General features: G+C 42.4%; 1 protein-coding gene across 2 annotated transcripts in view; it reads left to right on the top strand.

Moving 5' to 3' along the window:
• Nucleotides 1–15,377, top strand: part of MAP3K20 (mitogen-activated protein kinase kinase kinase 20) — a 111,296-nt gene extending 95,919 nt beyond the window's left edge. For both annotated transcript variants that reach the window (XM_053359378.1, XM_053359386.1), the window contains exons 17-20: nucleotides 9,656–9,772; nucleotides 11,323–11,397; nucleotides 12,490–12,640; nucleotides 13,546–15,377. In XM_053359378.1, the coding sequence (XP_053215353.1) occupies nucleotides 9,656–9,772; nucleotides 11,323–11,397; nucleotides 12,490–12,640; nucleotides 13,546–14,228 (1,026 nt within the window). In that variant the 3' untranslated portion in view covers nucleotides 14,229–15,377. The remainder of the gene's footprint in view (nucleotides 1–9,655; nucleotides 9,773–11,322; nucleotides 11,398–12,489; nucleotides 12,641–13,545) is intronic.
• Nucleotides 15,378–18,064: the final 2,687 nt, after the last annotated feature.

Here is an 18,064-nt window from a genome sequence, read left to right as displayed (position 1 = left end):
AAAAACATCTGGAGGAAGCCTGGGCTAGATTGCCTTCATGGTCCCGTCCAACTCTAAAATTCTATGGTTCTACAATACTGGCTTCCCAGCTTTTCCATTGGCGCCACACACACTTGAAGCTTGTGCAGCAAATCTGAGCTTAAGCCCAAGAGACTTTCAAAATACCGCTCTGGCAATCACTTCCGCAGTGGACAAGCTTGAAGCCACAGCAGCTCCTTTCGAAATATAATTTCCCGTCTTAGAATTCCATCCGTCTAAGCCACTGAAACCTGCTGTTTGCAAAGTGCTGGAGACAAACATCTATTTCTAGTACCTCAGCAATTCATTATTATGCATAAATTCTACCTCACAATACTTGAAAACAAAGAGAACAGCAAGCAAAGCATAATTCCTTTCTTTCTTAATAAAAAACCAAACCAAAAAACCCACACCCTACAATAAAACGCTGCCTGTTTTAATTACATTTGAGGGGTTGATTCGGTTCTCCTTGGCTAAAATAGCAACTGATTTGGGATGGTTTCCTGAACCTTGATGGAGCCTTTGTAGTAGTGAAAAGCCGTAAGTTACGTACACTGATGTTTCGCTCCATTTGTTTACCGTTTTTAATAAACACCTCTTCCCTAAAACCAGGGTTTTAAAAAACGCAAACACTCCCCCCCCCAGAAAAAAACCCAATGAAAAACAACAACACCCTGCTGTGTTAGCAACCCCTCTCTTCCCTGGTTTCCACTTGGCAGTGACTCCCTTGACCCAAGGCTGGGGCCATTGTTAAGGCTATAACACATTTACATATTTTGCAATAAAACATCAGTTATTTGCATTACTGTGTCAAGTTTTATTTGATTCTTTCACCTAAAAATGACTCATTTTCCTTTCTTGTATTTTTTTTTCCAAAAAAAAAAAGACCAAACTACTCTAAGCTTGTTTGAGAATAATCAAAAATTGCCCATTTAGCTAGAAGTCATTTTCTTTTCAAAAGGCAAATGTTATTTAATCTTTCAGCTGTTCATTGTGCCATCATAAATACTTTCTTTTCAGCACAGTTGTGGGGACTGAAATGAGCCCACTAATTGCCTCCCATTTCGACTGACATGTGGTGGTTTAGTGGAAAGGGAACACAGCGGGGAGAAGGAAATAGGAGGCTGAGAAAATGAGAGCTAATTATTTTCACTGCCTCATGTCAGGCTCTGTGTCAGCCTTGTTTTTACAAACTGGAAGGTTTAGCACTAAATAAAACAAACTGGCGTCATGTTTTTATATACTGGCAGTGTCATGGAAGCAGCTGCAGATCTCAAAGACAATATAATGCCTGCGTTCGCATGGACACCATCTGACAGCCACCGTGAGCCACTACTAATGAGGATATCACAGTGGTGCCAAGTGAAAGGTGCTGAATTATGTATGATTCTTCATCAGTACAGCAATAGTCCTGTACATCATTATGAGACATTGTTTTGCTGAAAGAGATTAAAACATTCTTAGTTCCAGACCCTGCAACCCTAAACACGCTACAAGAGGTTATTGATGGAATTTTGAGGGAGAGTTTCTTGCAGATTTCTTTTTTTTTTAGGGTTTTTATCGGTTATTTATTTATTATTATTATTATTAAATCTCTCAATTTCCCTTTCCTTCTCTCTCTCTCTTTCTCTCTCTCTCCTGGGACAAAGCAGTGGTGGGTCATGACACTATATATAAAGAAGAGAAGCAAATTAACCATACTTGTGTTATCTCCCTTTAAATCGGGCATAATAAAATGTAGTGTAGCAGAGTTAGCCTTAATGATAAATAACCCAGGTGCTCACACTATAGAAGTTCCAACTCTTATTGCCTTTAAAACAGCAGGTTTCAGCAGCTGAGATAGATAATAGCGGAGAATGTAAAGGAGCTACTGGGAGCTTAAATTATCAACATGCTACGACTTTTAATACCAGCATGATCAGGCTTTTCCTTTCCCCCATGTTTGTTTTATCTTACATTACATCTTATATTTTTCAATACCCAGTTGCCTGCTATGATGGCACTTCCATTTTTTCCTCTCGTTTATCTTCCTTTTCTGTTTCTCCTTTAGTTTGCTGTAACTCTTGAATTAAATCATAATAATACGTTTTAATTTATAAAATTCTTATTTTGAATATAGGCCTCCTTCAAAACTGATTATTCCTCCCCCCCCCCACCTCAAAAATAGTTATGAATCTTCTGCAACGTAAAATATTACAGTGGTACCTCGGGTTACATATGCTTCAGGTTACAGACTCCGCTAACCCAGAAATATTACCTCAGGTTAAGAACTTTGCTTCAGGATGAGAACAGAAATCGTGCAAATTCTATGACTTCACACTGGGGTTCAGATAATGTATGTGAGGGAAAGTCACCATGTTCAGGAAGCACCTTGAGTTTTTAAAAGCCTCACCACCAGTACAGATTTGATCATTTGTGGAGGGGATAATGTTTCATAATTGCTTTCTCCTTCCACAGCCACTTTCAAAATCTCCAGAATTTTTGGTTGGTTTTAGTGTTTGTCTTATTATTATTGCTTTTCACAATTGCTTCCTCAGATTTTAAAGAATGTCGTAATGTATAATTTGCTGCTACAAGCTTCTGTCTTGAGACCTTTGGCAATTAGGATGGGATTTCATAGATAATAATAATAATAATAATAATAATAATAATAATAATAATATTTTATTTATACCCCACCCTCCCCAGCCAAGACCGGGCTCAGATGACATAATACATCCCTAGCTTCTTTCAATATTAAATAATGATATAATACAAATGTCTATATTAAATAATAAAATAATACTGCTTTGCGGAGTATTCTGCTTCCTATCTTAGTAACACATACAATAATGTGAGGGAGACTAATAATCGTTCACACAACATTGTAAACCACAGTTTACCACTGCATGGATGAGGTTGAGCAAAGCAACATTTCCTCATGGGCTTCTCTTGTAGGTTGTTTGGCTCCAAAGTATGAGGATTTTGGCTTTCACATTACATTAGAACCAGAAATAAAACTCTGCCTTATTAAACATGTACGCTTCATGACTCGTGATTTGAAGTTGGCTTGTGTTGAAAATGGCCAGAGTTTGTTTTAAACCTGATCTCTGCTTTGAACAGAACGCTAAGCTGGGATTCTTTTTTTAAAAAAAACCTTCTTTTCCAGTTGAGCTAATTCTGGCTCAGCCACATAGCCCTAAACCATGGCTTAGCATTGCGAATAAATGCAACCAATCTCTGTTGCTGCACCTCTTCTCTCTCATAGCTCATGAAGGGTGAAATCATTATGCACAATAGTTCTTTGGCACAGGAGAGCAGGGGTCAAAGGGGGTCGGCGACCCACAGCTCCTTCTTCTGGATCTAAAGAACTAATCGACAGCGCTGCTTCTGATCCACTATTAATAGTATGAAGCTATCAGATCTGTTTAAACTGTCAGAGTAAGAGATGCCATGGTTTTTACATCATGGCTTTACATATAGTTTTTGCTAAGTAGCAACTGCAGTTTTTTAGTCTGAATTGTGAGAAATGATGAGGAAACTTTGCGAACCTATAAAACAAACAAAACATTACAGTGGTACCTCAGGTTACATATGCTTCAGGTTACATACGCTTCAGGTTACACACTCCGCTAACCCAGAAATAGTACCTTGGGTTAAGAACTTTGCTTCAGGATGAGAACAGAAATTGTGCTCCGGCGGTGCGGCAGCAGCGGAGGCCCCATTAGCTAAAGTGATGCTTCAGGTTAAGAACAGTTTCAGGTTAAGAACGGACCTCCGGAACGAATTAAGTACTTAACCCAGGTACCACTGTATAGCTTCCATTCTTCCATGTGAAATTCTCCATGGGGATCTTCAATTAGCAAACCCTTTTCAATGTGATTTTGTTGTTTGTGGGTGTTGTTTCTTAGACTAAGGTTGCAGTCCTAATGTAGGAGGTAGGCCCTGTGAAGATGACTGAACAGCCTTACACAAAGTCCTTCTGGGTTTTTGCCGGCAGTGCAGAGAAGTCCTCTTTCTCCCCTCCATCCTTTTTCATGGTTTTATTCTTTAAAATAACTTGTTTCCCTCCCAATAGAAACAATGGGGAGAGAAATCAGGAGAGATTTATGGTAGCTTCTGAGCCTCTCTCTAAACCTCTCTCTAGCTCAGAGGTGGGGTAGGTGTAAGGTGATCAGGAAGGCTTGGGGTCCAAGCCCTTCCCCTTTCCTCCCCGGACATGCCCCAATCTCCCCCCACCCTTTGGCTCTACCAGCATGAGCCTGTGGGATATAAGAATCAGATGCAGTCAAACACAACATTGCTAGAGTAGACATGAAGGTTGTCTCAGTCCTCCAGCCGGAACTTCCTGCTTTCCAGGACTGAGACAAAACTTCCTATGTGTAACTTGAGATGGAGTAGAAAGAACCAGAACCACAGGCTGGCAACCATCTTGTCTCTCTTGTCTCTATCAATGCCATCTTAACAACAGCACTACTAAGATGCACCCTTGGCTCCAACCCAAGAGAAGAAAAGCGGGGCTTTCTCCCATAAGAAGATAGTCACCACATTTAAACTATGTTATAACCTTTTAAGTCTGCCTTCTGGGAACCTTTGTGTGAACAGATGATTACTTGTGAGTAAGCGTTTTATACTTTACAGAAGGTGTAGCGTAGCATCTTATTTTAGGAGGGATTAAACGGGGAAAATACCAGGAAATATTTACAGAGACTCTAACGAGTCTGAGCAGGCTATCTGCTGTGCGTGTGTTTAAAAAGGGGAATGTTAACTCTGCTGATTTTGTTGAACTTGTAAAGACAAGTTGGGATAGGGTATCTTAGGCAATATATCCTCCCCCGCATCCCTAAACATTCCCACAGAGCCAGGGTGTAGTAAGCTTCTGCAACAGTGGGAAGGCAGGATCTCCTTCTCTCTTGTTAGAGCTTTTTCTCCAATGGAGAGGGAGTCCTGCTGTATCCTGAGGCCTCTGGGTCACCTTCCCAGGAACCACAGGATGGCAGATTTAATTTCTGATAAGCTGTATGATGCTTTCGTGGAAGGTGTGTCTGTGTTAACATACAACGGAGAAGCTGTGGTCCTCCATGTTGCTGGACTCCAGTCATGCCTAGCCAGTAAAACCAAGGGTCAAAGATGAGGAGAGTTGCAATGTAGCATCTCAAGGGCCACAGGTGGCCCATCCTTATACACACATGGGGGTAAGTTCCCATTGTAACCAGAGTGTCTTCTCAGTAAACATGGTTAAGATTGCACTGTGCTCAGGGGCATAGCATGGGCGGTGCTAGGGGGCATGGCCCCTGGGTGCACAATTCTTGAGGGTGTGTAAACCATGCGCCCACAGCGCCCAGTGCTCCTCTTTGCGCACCAAGGGCTGTATCGGCCGGCCGGGCTCCCCCCTGAACAGGGGGCAGGTGGCTCAGCATGGTCCCACTTTGCTCTGGTGGTGGTGGGGTTGCTCCGTCGGTGGCGAGGACTGGCCTGGAGTTCCCCGCCCAGCGCATGCATGCCTGCCCCGGGCACTGGCAACTGAGGCTACGCTACTCCCATATTTCAGGTTGTACCTGGGGCTATAACTACAACTTAACAGGGGACCTCTTAATTATTTCAGGTCTTAGATTTTGTTTTGTTTTTAATCTTACCACATATTCAGTGACTCTGCTGAGCGCTTGTTTTCCATTTTCCAAATTCTCAACAACATCTTTGCAAAACGTTTACATTCTTTCTGCTCCAAGCTCTTTGTAGCGATAGCGCCATTTCCCAGCACAGTAAAATTAACAATGGTCGCTGTACCATTGCCTGTTATTCATCTCCTGCGGAGCAAGGTCAAGTTACAGTATTTTATATGTATCTGAATTTCTGTATTTTTGCCACTGTAAAGTAGACCATCCTGCGACATGAAACCATTGAGGGTCAAGTAGCCATAGCCTGCCGCTTTTGGTTTCGAGATGTATTGAAGCTTGTGGGTTGATGTAGAGATACCGTACAGGGGGAAATATATATATTTGCGCTCACATGCAGGTTTTCAGGGCGCGCAAGATAAAAATGGAAAGCAAGGAGACTAAAAAGTGAACACGTATAACCAAGTCTAAATTGAATATAGTTAATTATGTAATCATATTAAACTTCCAAAATGGTACTGCTCTGTGATTTGCTGGCAGCAATGTAGCTTAATTTTAGATTCCCCTAAATATTTGTCCTTAGGCTGACTCCTTAAGAAGTAACGGGTCAATGCTAACCAGAGTCGAAAGCCTTTCTTGACGGCAGATACAGCAGCAAGGCCCCTGGAGAGTCATGAAGTAGCTGGGGTCATTTTCTGGCAGCTATGCCTAATTATCATGACTACAGTGATACAAGTTAATATGGGTTATTCCCATACAGAAAGAAGACTGGTCCATCTGCTTCAAGTTTTGCTGAAACTGATTTTTTAAAAAACCAAAAACATATGAAAAAACAATAATGAATAAGAGCCCAAATATTTTATATTTATGTCAACTGCATGGACTTAGGAGAGCTGTTCGACAGTGGAATTTGCTGCCAAGGAGTGTGGTGGAGTCTCCTTCTTTGGAGGTCTTTAAGCAGAGGCTTGACAACCATATGTCAGAAATGCTCTGATGGTGTTTCCTGCTTGGCAGGGGGTTGGACTCGATGGCCCTTGTGGTCTCTTCCAACTCTATGATTCTATGATTCTAGGAATAAGAACATTTTACAGTGGTACCTCGGGTTACATACACTTCAGGTTACATTCGCTTCAGGTTACAGACTCTGCTAACCCAGAAATAGGACCTCGGATTAAGAACTTTGCTTCAGGATGAGAACAGAAATTGTGCTCCGGAGGCGCAGCAGCAGCGGGAGGCTCCCTTAGCTAAAGTGGTGCTTCAGGTTAAGAACAGTTTCAGGTAAAGAGCGGCCCTCCGGAACGAATTAAATACTTAACCCGAGGTACCACTGTACAGGGATTCAATACAAAACATGGCCTTCGCTGTTAAATCACGTGGAATGTCTTTTCATTGCCATTTTAGCATTTGTTAAGGATATATATATCCCTAAGGAAGTCAGACTATCCTCCACCAGGGCCAGGGCCTTTTCAGTGATGGCTCCAACCTGGTGGAATGCTCTGTCCCATGAGACTAAGGCCCTTCAGGATTTTACCTTCTTCCGTCGGGCCTGTAAGACAGAGCTATTCCGCCTGGCCTTTAATTTGAATTCAGCCTGATCTTTTATTTCCCTTCTCTTCCCTCCCCCTCCCCTTTTATGAAGATTACCCGCTCTGAGACCCCACAGCTAATTCTCCGCTGGCCTCCTCGCTGGCCCAAGTAGGACTAATTCCGCCAGCTAGCCCTGGTGACTATCTAATTCTTATTAAATGGATTTCCCCCAAATTGATTTTTGAACTTTGAATTTTATTGTTATTCATGTTTTTATACTGTATTTTATGCTGCTTCTACAATTAAGTGTTTTAAATTTGTTGTTAGCTGCCCTGAGCCCGGTTTTCTGAACCGGGAAGGGCGGGGTATAAATAAAAAAATATTATTACTATATAGTAAAAAATTATTCTCAATGTCCTGTTTTTCTTTGCTGTGCCGTGCGCAAAAAGAGCAGGTTTGGTGTGGTGGTTGTAGGACTTGGAATAAGGACATTTAGGTTTGAATTCATGCTAGAAGATCGCTAAAGTTGTTTTCACACACAGAACTCTTTAGTGATGCTAAGGGGTTGCTTTTCTATAATTAGCTGGAAGCAGGTTTAAAACATTGGTTACCCACAGCTTTTAATACAGTGCTATATCAATGCCCTTCCCAGTGGCCAAGGCCCCCCCTTCCTAATGTTAATTAAAAGGTTCCTCTTTCCTTCTTCTTTTCATTTCATTGCTTCCTGTTGATCACAGCTGAAGGAGTAATGCTGAAGAAACTAATGTCAGTCCAATGTCAGTCCTAACTGAGTCATCATTAATACCTACTTCCACCATCAGCAGAAAACAGGCAATAAAATGTAATTAAAGGCACAAAAGCCCCCCAAATCCTGAATGATGCACAATGTAATTAAAGGCACAAAAGCCTTGGCCACATTAGATTGCTGGTGTGGCAACTCTCTGGTTCCCCCCTCCTCTTTTTCTTCTTTATTAATCGTTCTTTAAAAACACGAGGTATCAACGTAGAAAACAGTGGACTACAATAACTTGTCACCAGCATTGTCTAATTTCTCTGTAAAATGGGAATGAAGACGGGGTGGGCTATTGGTGAAACACCTTGGGTGGCTGAGCCATTCACCACATCCTTGTGTGATAGTGATAAAATGTGGAACGGCCAATGATGTTGCCCTGAACAGCCAAGAGGAAGGAAGGGAAGGTTTTTTTTATTATCTTTGCTGGATTTGAAATTCTTTTAATTGTTGTTGTTGTTGTTGTTAATCACTCTGTGGTGCCTTCCTGGGAAATGGAATCATGAATTAAATAAAGACTTAATGAGAAATGGAAAATAATTTGAAATGCCTTGTTTTAAGGCCATTTGCTGTTAATCTATGAATTTTCCTAGACCGCTTATTAAAACAGTCCTCAGTACTTGTTCCCAAAATAACAGACCACCTGTTGAATGTGCGTAGTTCAAATGGCTTCTCTGATCCTTTTAGGAAAACATGCTCCAGGTGCAGATGTAAATAATATTCTAACTCGGGTGACATTTGCAGATAACAGACTTCCTCAGCCTGGTTCCCTTCAGCTACTCTTGGACTAAAACTACCATCAGCTCCAACTGGCATACCTGTTGTGGCAGAGCCTGATGGGAGCTGTAGTAACAGCTGGAGGGCGCCATGCTGAGAAAGGCTGTCATATATGTGGAACAGAAGTCCTTAAGTTTTGTTCTCTTGAGACTTGCTTGTTTCCTGCATGCCATCCACATTTTCCTGCTTGCTGATGCAGAATACTTGAAAGGCTTCCAAATTTGTGCTTTGTGGCTGTGAGCCAGCTAAAGCTATATGTACATATAGAGACGAAGCATATTCGGAAAGATGAAGTTTATTTAAAAGATTTCACTGTGGCCCTTTGCAAAACTGCGGGAAAGGCAACCTGTTTAAGTTTTAAATTACTGAAAAGCGGGTTGTCTTTTTATCCTGTGGTAGAAATTTCAGGGGGACGCGGGTGGCGCTGTGGTCTAAACCACTGAGCCTCTTGGGCTTGCCGATCAGAAGGTTGGTGGTTCGAATCCCCGCGATGGGGTGAGCTCCCGTTGTGCGGCGGTTTGTTCCGTTGTGCTAGAAGCTTAGTCATGCTGGCCACATCACCCGGAAAAACTGTCTGAGGACAAACGCCGGCTCCCTCGGCCTGTAAAGCGAGATGAGCACCGCAACCCCAGAGTCATCTGCGACTGGACTTAACTGTCAGGGGTCCTTTACCTTTACCTTTTTTTTTAGGAATATCAGATCAAACCCCTGACCTTTCGATGTTGTTTGGGGATAAGGAGTGTCCCCAAACCCATTTAAGAACCCTCTTGCTGACAAGTAAGGATTATTTCGCATTAAAATGGAGTTTGGATGCTTCAGTTCCTAAGATAATATAAAATTGATTAATTTATTGGGATTTCTATTTTTATTTTTTTGCTTGGAGACAACAAAAAGTCACAATTGCTCCAGTGCCCAGTTTTGATATTCTGTATTTTCTTTTCTGTACCAGGACTGTAAATGGAAGATGTACATGGAAATGGATGGGGATGAGATTGCAATAACTTACATAAAAGACGTGACATTTAACACTAACTTACCTGACACAGAGATTTTAAAGATGACAAAGGTAAGGTTCTGTTTACGGGCTTGAAGCTTTCATGATTGCCTAGATCTCGAACAAAGGTATTAAAATACCACAGCGGCAGACTTTTGTGCCTATAGAAACTCATTCTGCTGGCAGCTTTTAAAGACCCCCCACCCCTTCCCACATTTGTATCACAATAGTTTTTTTCCCCCTGTTAACATTACCTTTTCAGTCATGGTAATAAGAAAGCGATGGCACTCTTAAGATATTACAATTAAAGTGTGTGATTTCTTGGTTCTGTAACAAGGTATATCGTACATCAGACAATGTACAGACAAGTTCTAAATGAGAAGAGTGTTCATCAAGGTGTGCTGAGAAAATAAAGTGTTGGCCTTTGGCAGCAATTTATGTTATTAAAATGGGGAAATAAAACAGGTATATTTAGTGGGAAGGTGTCTTGAACCAGGCCTATAATCACCAGGATTTATGATGTTTGGCCAGGTTCCTTCCATTTTATGAAGAGAAAATCCCACAGCAGATTTATGGTAGAAATGTGCTATTCTAGGAAAACTGCTTCTGGACTAATAATAATGGCTTTTCCACTGGTTTTCCACACAATTCGAAAAATTGCACTGTTTTTCCTGTATGTTCATTTCATATTATCAGCCTGTTTGTTATTTAAACTCAGTCTTTCAACTAATGCTAAAATGCTTCTTCAGGGGGAAAAATGATTAGGAAAGGGCGTTATTGTCAGGGAACCATCCCTGACAGTTATCTTTAAATTTTATTTGTTTAGTTCAAAGACAGAAGAACTGCAGGAAAACACAGGGTGACAATAGAGTGGTTTATGGAATTCTATGGGTGTCCCATAAAAACGGGGAGTGATTGAAGAATGGCAATTCCACCCTAAGGGCCTGGTGTGGAAGTAGCCCTAGACTCAACCTGCTATTTGAATGTGTCCTCTTCCAGCCTTCCTCAACCTTGTGCCTTCTTGATATTTTTGACCGCAACTCCCGTCATCCCTGACTGTTGGCTGTGCTAGCTGGGGCTGATGTGAGCTGTAATCCAAAACCTCTGGAAGGCAACTGGGATCTGTTCCGGAGCCCCAGCTGCTAGCCGAAAAGGACACAGGGCAAAGCGCCGCATCTGCGCATGCGCGAGCAGCAAACCCAGAAGTAACCAGTTCCGTTTCTTCCGGGTTTGCCGCAGACTTTCACTGGAATGGACACTAGATGAGGCGGACATTCATGGAGATATTACTGTAAACTTATTTTTAAGGGCATATGCCTATGCCTAAACGTCTAACCAGCAATGAGTATACAGTATGAAATGAATCGGTCAGTTGGTTGCATAGAAAACAATAAAAGCATGACAAAAAATGAAATGCCTAAACATGAAAATAAATCATGGAAGACATGCAGGCCCAACGAGACATCATGTGCTAAGATTTGTACTTTTGTATTTATTTAGTCATTTGACACGGTTTCTGTGTTTGCTTTCTTTCTGAAGGACAGAGGATGGATGCATAGAAGTTGATTCGCACAATGAGGCAGAAAACAAAAATGTTTCTTTCATTTATTTTTATTTTGCAGCCACCATTTGTAATGGAGAAATGGATTGTGGGAATAGAAGACGATCAGACTGTTGAATGTTTAGTTACTTATGAGGTAAGTGTTGTGGGTGGGTGGGGATCCAACCCGCTCCTTTTGCCTGTAGGGTTTCAGAATAAAGAGTTGACATGCCTTAACTTTCTTGCCCACTGTAGTCAACGCCAAATACTGTAATTAATTTTAAACTACCAACTTCTCATGCGAATTTGAATGCCATCTTCAGAAATCACACCCAGACTCCTAGCTGGGAAAGCTTGCTCCCTTAAGTGTAATATATATATATATATATATATGCGCCTTTCTTTTCTCTTCCTTTTGAGTAATGGTCGGTGTAGGTGGTGTTTGTTGAACAGACAATCTTTCTTACCTTTTTGGCAAAACGCTAATTAGCAGAGCAGAGGAACAACAGGAGAAGGGAAAGGGCAAGAGGGAAAACATAAAATAAAACCTAGAAGCAATTTAGCTATGTATAATAGGATGGAAATTAGCCTTTGTATGAGTAGATTTTTGGATACTTACAAAAAAAAGTGTTTAAAGACCAATGGGATATTTCACACTGAGGCTAATAATTGAAATTTCAGCTCTGTCCTGTGGCATGCATTCAAGCAGTGAGAGAGCGATATAGGAAAATTCTGGACCTCGCCTGCCTCAGAAGTGAAGAACAGTAGCTTTCTATTAACAGGAAGAATAACCCTAGGTTCCTTTCAGACTGTAGCTCCTCACAGGTCTCAGAGCCTGACAGCAGGATTAAAGAGCTAGCCACTATAGGCAAGCTACCATAAGGGAACCTCAGCAACAATACCTCCTTAGTGCCTACCTCTTCTGGCAGAAAAGATTATTTACTTGAAGCACTACATGATCTCATAATTACTAAACGGTTCTGTTAAAAGGCAGCCATTAAAATCTTGCCCTTGTTCAGTACACTATTTTGGGCATGGGGGGGGGGGAGAAAGCGTAATTTGCCGCCAGATTGGTTGCACAACTGAAAAAAATTCTTTGCGGCCAAACTAAAAGAGGATATTAAACAAACTCAGCATGAGAATTTATGGTATCATCAATGTCACAATCCTAAGTTCAGTGTCTGGACAAACACTGCATGACTGCGATGAGGGTCTTTATTTTTTTGCTTCTGAATATCTTGTTGAACAGAGCATTGTCAGAACTCCAAAATCCACCAGACATATCCAGCCAGTGGAATGGAGTAAAGTGAAGCTTCAAGATGAGGTGAAGTCAATACAGCTTAAAATACAGACATCGCTCCCAAACTCAGAAGGCAACCCTCGGAGCAGATCCAATTCCAGTAAGTTTAAATTCCAGTAAGTTTAATGATGCAGAGTGTTGAAGGAAGGACATAAGTAAACAAAACAAAACAAGACATTAATATCTGTTTCAGAAAACACACTCCCATTAGCTCATCCCATTCACTCAACAAGAAACGAAGGCATCTCTCTAAAATTCCCTTTTCTCAGAGAAATGTGTCTAATATTCACACTTACTAAGAACTTTGCAGTTGTTTTCCAGCATCCATTGGATCAGAACTTCCCTGACATATCAACTTTGTAGCTTATTTCAATGGACAAAAACTTAACTGCAGATATAACTGCAGGTACAGGGACCCCTGACCATTAGGTCCAGTTGTGACCAACTCTGGGGTTGCGGCGCTCATCTCGCTTTATTGGCCGAGGGAGCCGGCGTACAGCTTCCGGGTCATGTGGCCAGCATGACTAAGCCGCTTCTGGCGAAGCAGAGGAGCGCACGGAAATGCCGTTTACCTTCCCGCTGGAGCAGTACCTATTTATCTGCTTGCACTTTGACATGCTTTCGAACTGCTAGGTTGGCAGGAGCAGGGACTGAGCAACGGGAGCTCACCCCGTTGTGGGGATTCAAACCGCCGACCTTCTGATCGGCAAGTCCTAGGCTCTCTGGTTTAACCCACAGCGCCACCCGTGTCCCTTACCCATTAGAAATCTCTGTAAATTCTTTGTTTTGCTTCCCTTCATAAAGAAACTAACTGCAAGTGAGCTAAGCCTCTCTCTCTTTCTCTCTCCAACATGCGAACCAACTGCCCTGCCTGTCAGACTGTGACATGGCCAGGAAGCTCACAGATAACAAGACACTGGCACCTATGCGAAGTCTTGGACAGCCCTTACTTTTGGTGCTTCCTCAGAAAGAATTCAAAACTGATGCCCTCTGTTTTTCTTTCAGGTATTGATGCCCAATGGATGAATGCACTGAAACTGCGCCGAGTGACCAGCAGCCCTTCTCTCCAACGTTCCCGCCCTCACAGCCCTAACGGTTTTTTGCCGTACCTTCAGGACCAAGGCACCTACGCTGCCGCCGTGAGACGGACCCAGGTTCCTGTAACCTATCAGATCACTTCTCTGAGTCAGTCGAGAGGATCGTCTCCCACACCGTATTTGTCATCGCTGCATTTGAACTCAAAGGGAAGCAGCACCTCCAGCGCAGCTTCGGATAGCCCTTCGGAAAGAGACAGGTCCAAAACTAAAAGCAGGCACAGCTACCACAGTGGCGACTCTCGTAGTGTGTCAGGAAGCGGAAGGCGCTTTTCAAGGGGTTCGGGGGGTGCTCAGGCGGCTGCTAGGAACCCAGAGAAATTCCGCAGGCATTCCCAGCCAACGTACAGTCAACACTCATCGAGGTCACATGACAGGAAGTCTCCTCATTACCCCCAGCAGCCCAAGTTGATACCAGGGATGCCTTTGAAAACTGAAAGCAAACCCAAAATAGAAGAGGAAGAGGGAAGCAAAGTTGGTGAAGGCGGATGGACCAAAGTTGATTATTCGAAAAAGTCTCATCGGCATATCGTTGGCAAACAAAGAGAAGAGAAGGCAAAAGGAACTGGAGCCAGCCAGAAGAAAGTCCATTGATGTTTTTTTGAGAAATAGGTTTTATTTTATTCTTTTGGACATTTGGTTTCTACAGAGAAAGGTGTGGGGGGTGTTTTTAAAGATTCGCCTGACAATGAATGTGAGACTAGCGCTATTGAACATGAATACACTACCTCTCATGGAGATCAAACCCACAAGTCCACGACAGGCGCGGGTTGTTGGGGCTTCTACTCACTGCAGCCTGGTGAATAGGATGCTATTGTTTGCATTGTGAATAGTCACATGCTGCAAGTTCTCTTTGCTTCCAGTTGGGTGCTCATGATTTTAACTTAATACTTCCACAAGTCTTAAATTAAGAAATAACCATAGTTTCAGTCTGATCCTGTAGGGATAGGACCACAAAACACAACTGCCTCCCACCCGCAACACAATGGCTGAAAAAAAATGTGACTGGAAAGGTTATCCTTTCCTTACTTATGCAGCTCTCATTACAATATCCTGTCCTGTTGAGTTTGTTTCTCCCGATCTGCTCACTGCACCCTACCCAGCCTCCTCTCTGGTGATGGGGGAACCCCAGTCCTCCATTTAAAGATGCAGTCCCCACATATTTCCTTTGGACTAATTCTTACGATCATGAAATAATTTAATACTGTATATTCTGCAGAGAAGAGCAAACAAAATAGAAAAAAAATAGCCTTGATCGCTCTTGTTTTATTTTTTTATTGTTTTGGTATGACTATTTATTAACATATGGCAAATGTTTTTTATTAATTGCATTTTAATTGTACCCAGCCTTATAAACTACTGTTAATACATGCTATAATTCTACTGAGGTACCTTTGGGGAGGGATATGTCTTCTAAGACTGTGGTCCTGAACACGAAAGTAAGTCCAACTGCATTAAATGTTACTTTTGTCTGAGTAAACATGCTTTGGATTGGACAATGTTTCTTGTTGGCTTTGGCAATGAAATTTTTAACTCTGTATAAACAGAAAACAAAGCTTAGCATATTCAACCGCATCAGTCCGTTATGAAAAGGAAATGGTTTGAGGGTTTGTTTTCAAATCTTTTGATTTTGAAGTGGTATGTATATGTGGAGTAGTTAATCCATATTTCCCAAATCTGTTTTCCCCTCCTTGCAATACACTGGAAGATTTAAAAAAGAAAATAAAACCTTCCTAGCTCTCAGTAAGATGGTGTGCCCTACTGCCATAAATGCAACCCATAACAGAAGGGGAGAAAGCACAGAGACCAAGTTTTGAGAAATGACTTGCTTCTATTTATTCAAGAATTCTCAGTCACACAGCACAGCTTCACACGTGTATAACTATTTTAAGTATTTATTTTGTATGATTCTTAACATCCTTTAGTCTGCAGAGGTCTCTGAAGGGACTCGCAGCAAAGGATTCATAACATAAAACTATCCCACATCAAACAGCAGTCCATAAAGGTTGCATAGACGATGTAATTTTACATTAAGTGTCATCAGATTACTAAAACAGAGTTCCATCCTTCCAAAGTTTTGTCTCTAGGGTTTTGTCTTCTTGGCTGGAAGGGAAACGGCCTCTATTTCTGGGTCACCTCAGCTCCACAGCGGTTCTCTCAGATTGGCAATAAGGAACTAAAAACTTGGAGCCCTTTATAAGATAGAAAACGTCAGCAGAACAAGGAATTTGCAGCTCTGTGGAAATCCGTAAGTTGCTTTAAAACTTTAAGGGAAACCTCAGTCCTGACCTTGTCCTTAAGGGTTTAGGGCTTTACAAATAGGAGGCAACAGGCGCCATCCAAACTGTTCTGAGCTAATGAGCTAGGTGCCTGCAGTGGGCCTGCTCCCTGCTTCTCCCACTGAGCATGTACAGCCTTGTTAAGGCAATGTACGCCAGTGGGTTACACTTACTCTGCAGGGGTTGCCAGAGATAGCTGCTTTCTGTAACAGATGCAAGGAGAAAAGCAAAGGTTAAGCCAACACTTCAAGCCACGAAACCTACCTTTTGGGATTGTTACAGGAGAGGGGAGGACTTTAGGATTCCGCATGGTCAGCTTCCCGTGAAAGCAGCTTTATCACGCAGCTAAACTTTTATTTGAAACTTAGGGAAATGGAGGCCTAGGCTGCGTACACTCGGCATTTTGTTCTACCCTCAGTGGAGGCCGAGTACAGTGGTATCTCGGGTTACATACGCTTCAGGTTACATACGCTTCAGGTTACAGACTCCGCTAACCCAGAAATAGTACCTCGGGTTAAGAACTTTGCTTCCGGATGAGAACAGAAATCGTGCTCCGGCAGTGCGGCAGCAGCGGGAGGCCCCATTAGCTAAAGTGGTGCTTCAGGTTAAGAACAGTTTCAGGTTAGGAATGGACCTCCGGAACGAATTAAGTACTTAACCCGAGGTACTACTGTACAGTGGCACCTTGTTCTTGAACTTAAAATCCGTTCCGGGAGTCCGTTTAACTCCCGAAACGGCTCGAAAACCAAGGCGCGGCTTCCAATCGGCTGCAGGAGCTTCTTGCACTCAGTTGGAAGTTGCGGGAGACGCATCGGATGTTCGGATTCTGAAAAACTTTTACAAACCAGAACGCTTCCGGGTTTGTGGTGTTCCGGAGCCGATTTGTTTGGGAGCCAAGCCGTTTGAGTACCAAGATACCACTGTGCAGTGGTACCTCGGGTTAAGTACTTAATTCGTTCCGGAGGGCCGTACTTAACCTGAAACTGTTCTTAACCTGAAGCACTACTTTAGCTAATGGGGCCTCCCGCTGCTGCCGTGACGCCAGAGCACGCTTTCTGTTCTCATCCTGAAGCAAAGTTCTTAACCCGAAGCACTATTTCTGGGTTAGCGGAGTCTGTAACCTGAAGCGTATGTAACCTGAAGCATATGTAACCCGAGGTACTACTGTACTTGTTTTTCCAGTGTAGCCCCCACGCTCTAGACTAGACATTGCTTCTTCTTTTTTGCCCCTGAAAAATGCTTCTTGAGGAACTGGTTTTTCCAAAAATATAAGCTCGTTGCTGATGGATTCTGTGTTAGCTCACAGTGGGCCAATTTGAAAGCCAATGGAGTGGCTGTACCTACATCTGCCCAATGACAATGCAGACGGGTTTATACCAGGATCATAATTCACCTGGGGCAGGTGAAGGGAGGAAAAGCTGTGGATTACCTAACCAAGGGGAGAGTTTTCAAATGTGTATCAAGTAACCATACCTACACTTGTGGGTTGTGGGATCTAAAAGCGATCTAGATTGGAAGCAGTGTGTTGGGAATGAAAACGAATGCTTCTGGATTGAGGAAAGCTACATTTTTGTGTGCTACAAATCAGCTTGTGTGTACCCAGCCCTAGCCTATACATGAAGCAAAATAAGAGAAGAATCCCAGATTGGTAGAGTGAACTATGCCATTTCAAATTATTTTTCCAAATTATTACAAATCAAACGAATTTAATTTAATTCAATTTCTTAAAATCAGGTTTCCTGCTCTGGTTCCAAGCATACGGTCATCCTCATTTCCTCACATAGCCTCATCATTTCTTATTTAGAGTCCACTTGGCATCCTTCACTTGTCGTTAGACCATTCTGCCAGCTAGCCACTTTTTTCCACCATACAAATAGCTGAACTATGCCACTTCAAACCACCTAAGGGGATACAAGTTTTGAATGTTTTCCCCACATTTAAAATAAAAATTTGTAAGGCCTAGTGCGGGGGACGTTGACCCAAAACGTTCTAGCTCAGCTCTTTTGCTTCAAATTTTTCATATTATTAATGCCGTTTATGTATTCTGAAGCGCTACAGACAAATCTGCCAGCCCATTTTACTGTCGCGGTTGGAAATTCATTTCCCACTGTTAAAACATTCTTGAAAGCAGGGTTGTCCTCTCTGGACTTG

Source organism: Podarcis raffonei, chromosome 1 (genome assembly GCF_027172205.1).
Source record: "Podarcis raffonei isolate rPodRaf1 chromosome 1, rPodRaf1.pri, whole genome shotgun sequence".
Lineage (NCBI taxonomy): Eukaryota > Metazoa > Chordata > Lepidosauria > Squamata > Lacertidae > Podarcis > Podarcis raffonei.
The sequence above is the reverse complement of the archived record's forward strand: the minus strand, read 5'-3'. Positions and strand labels throughout refer to the sequence as shown.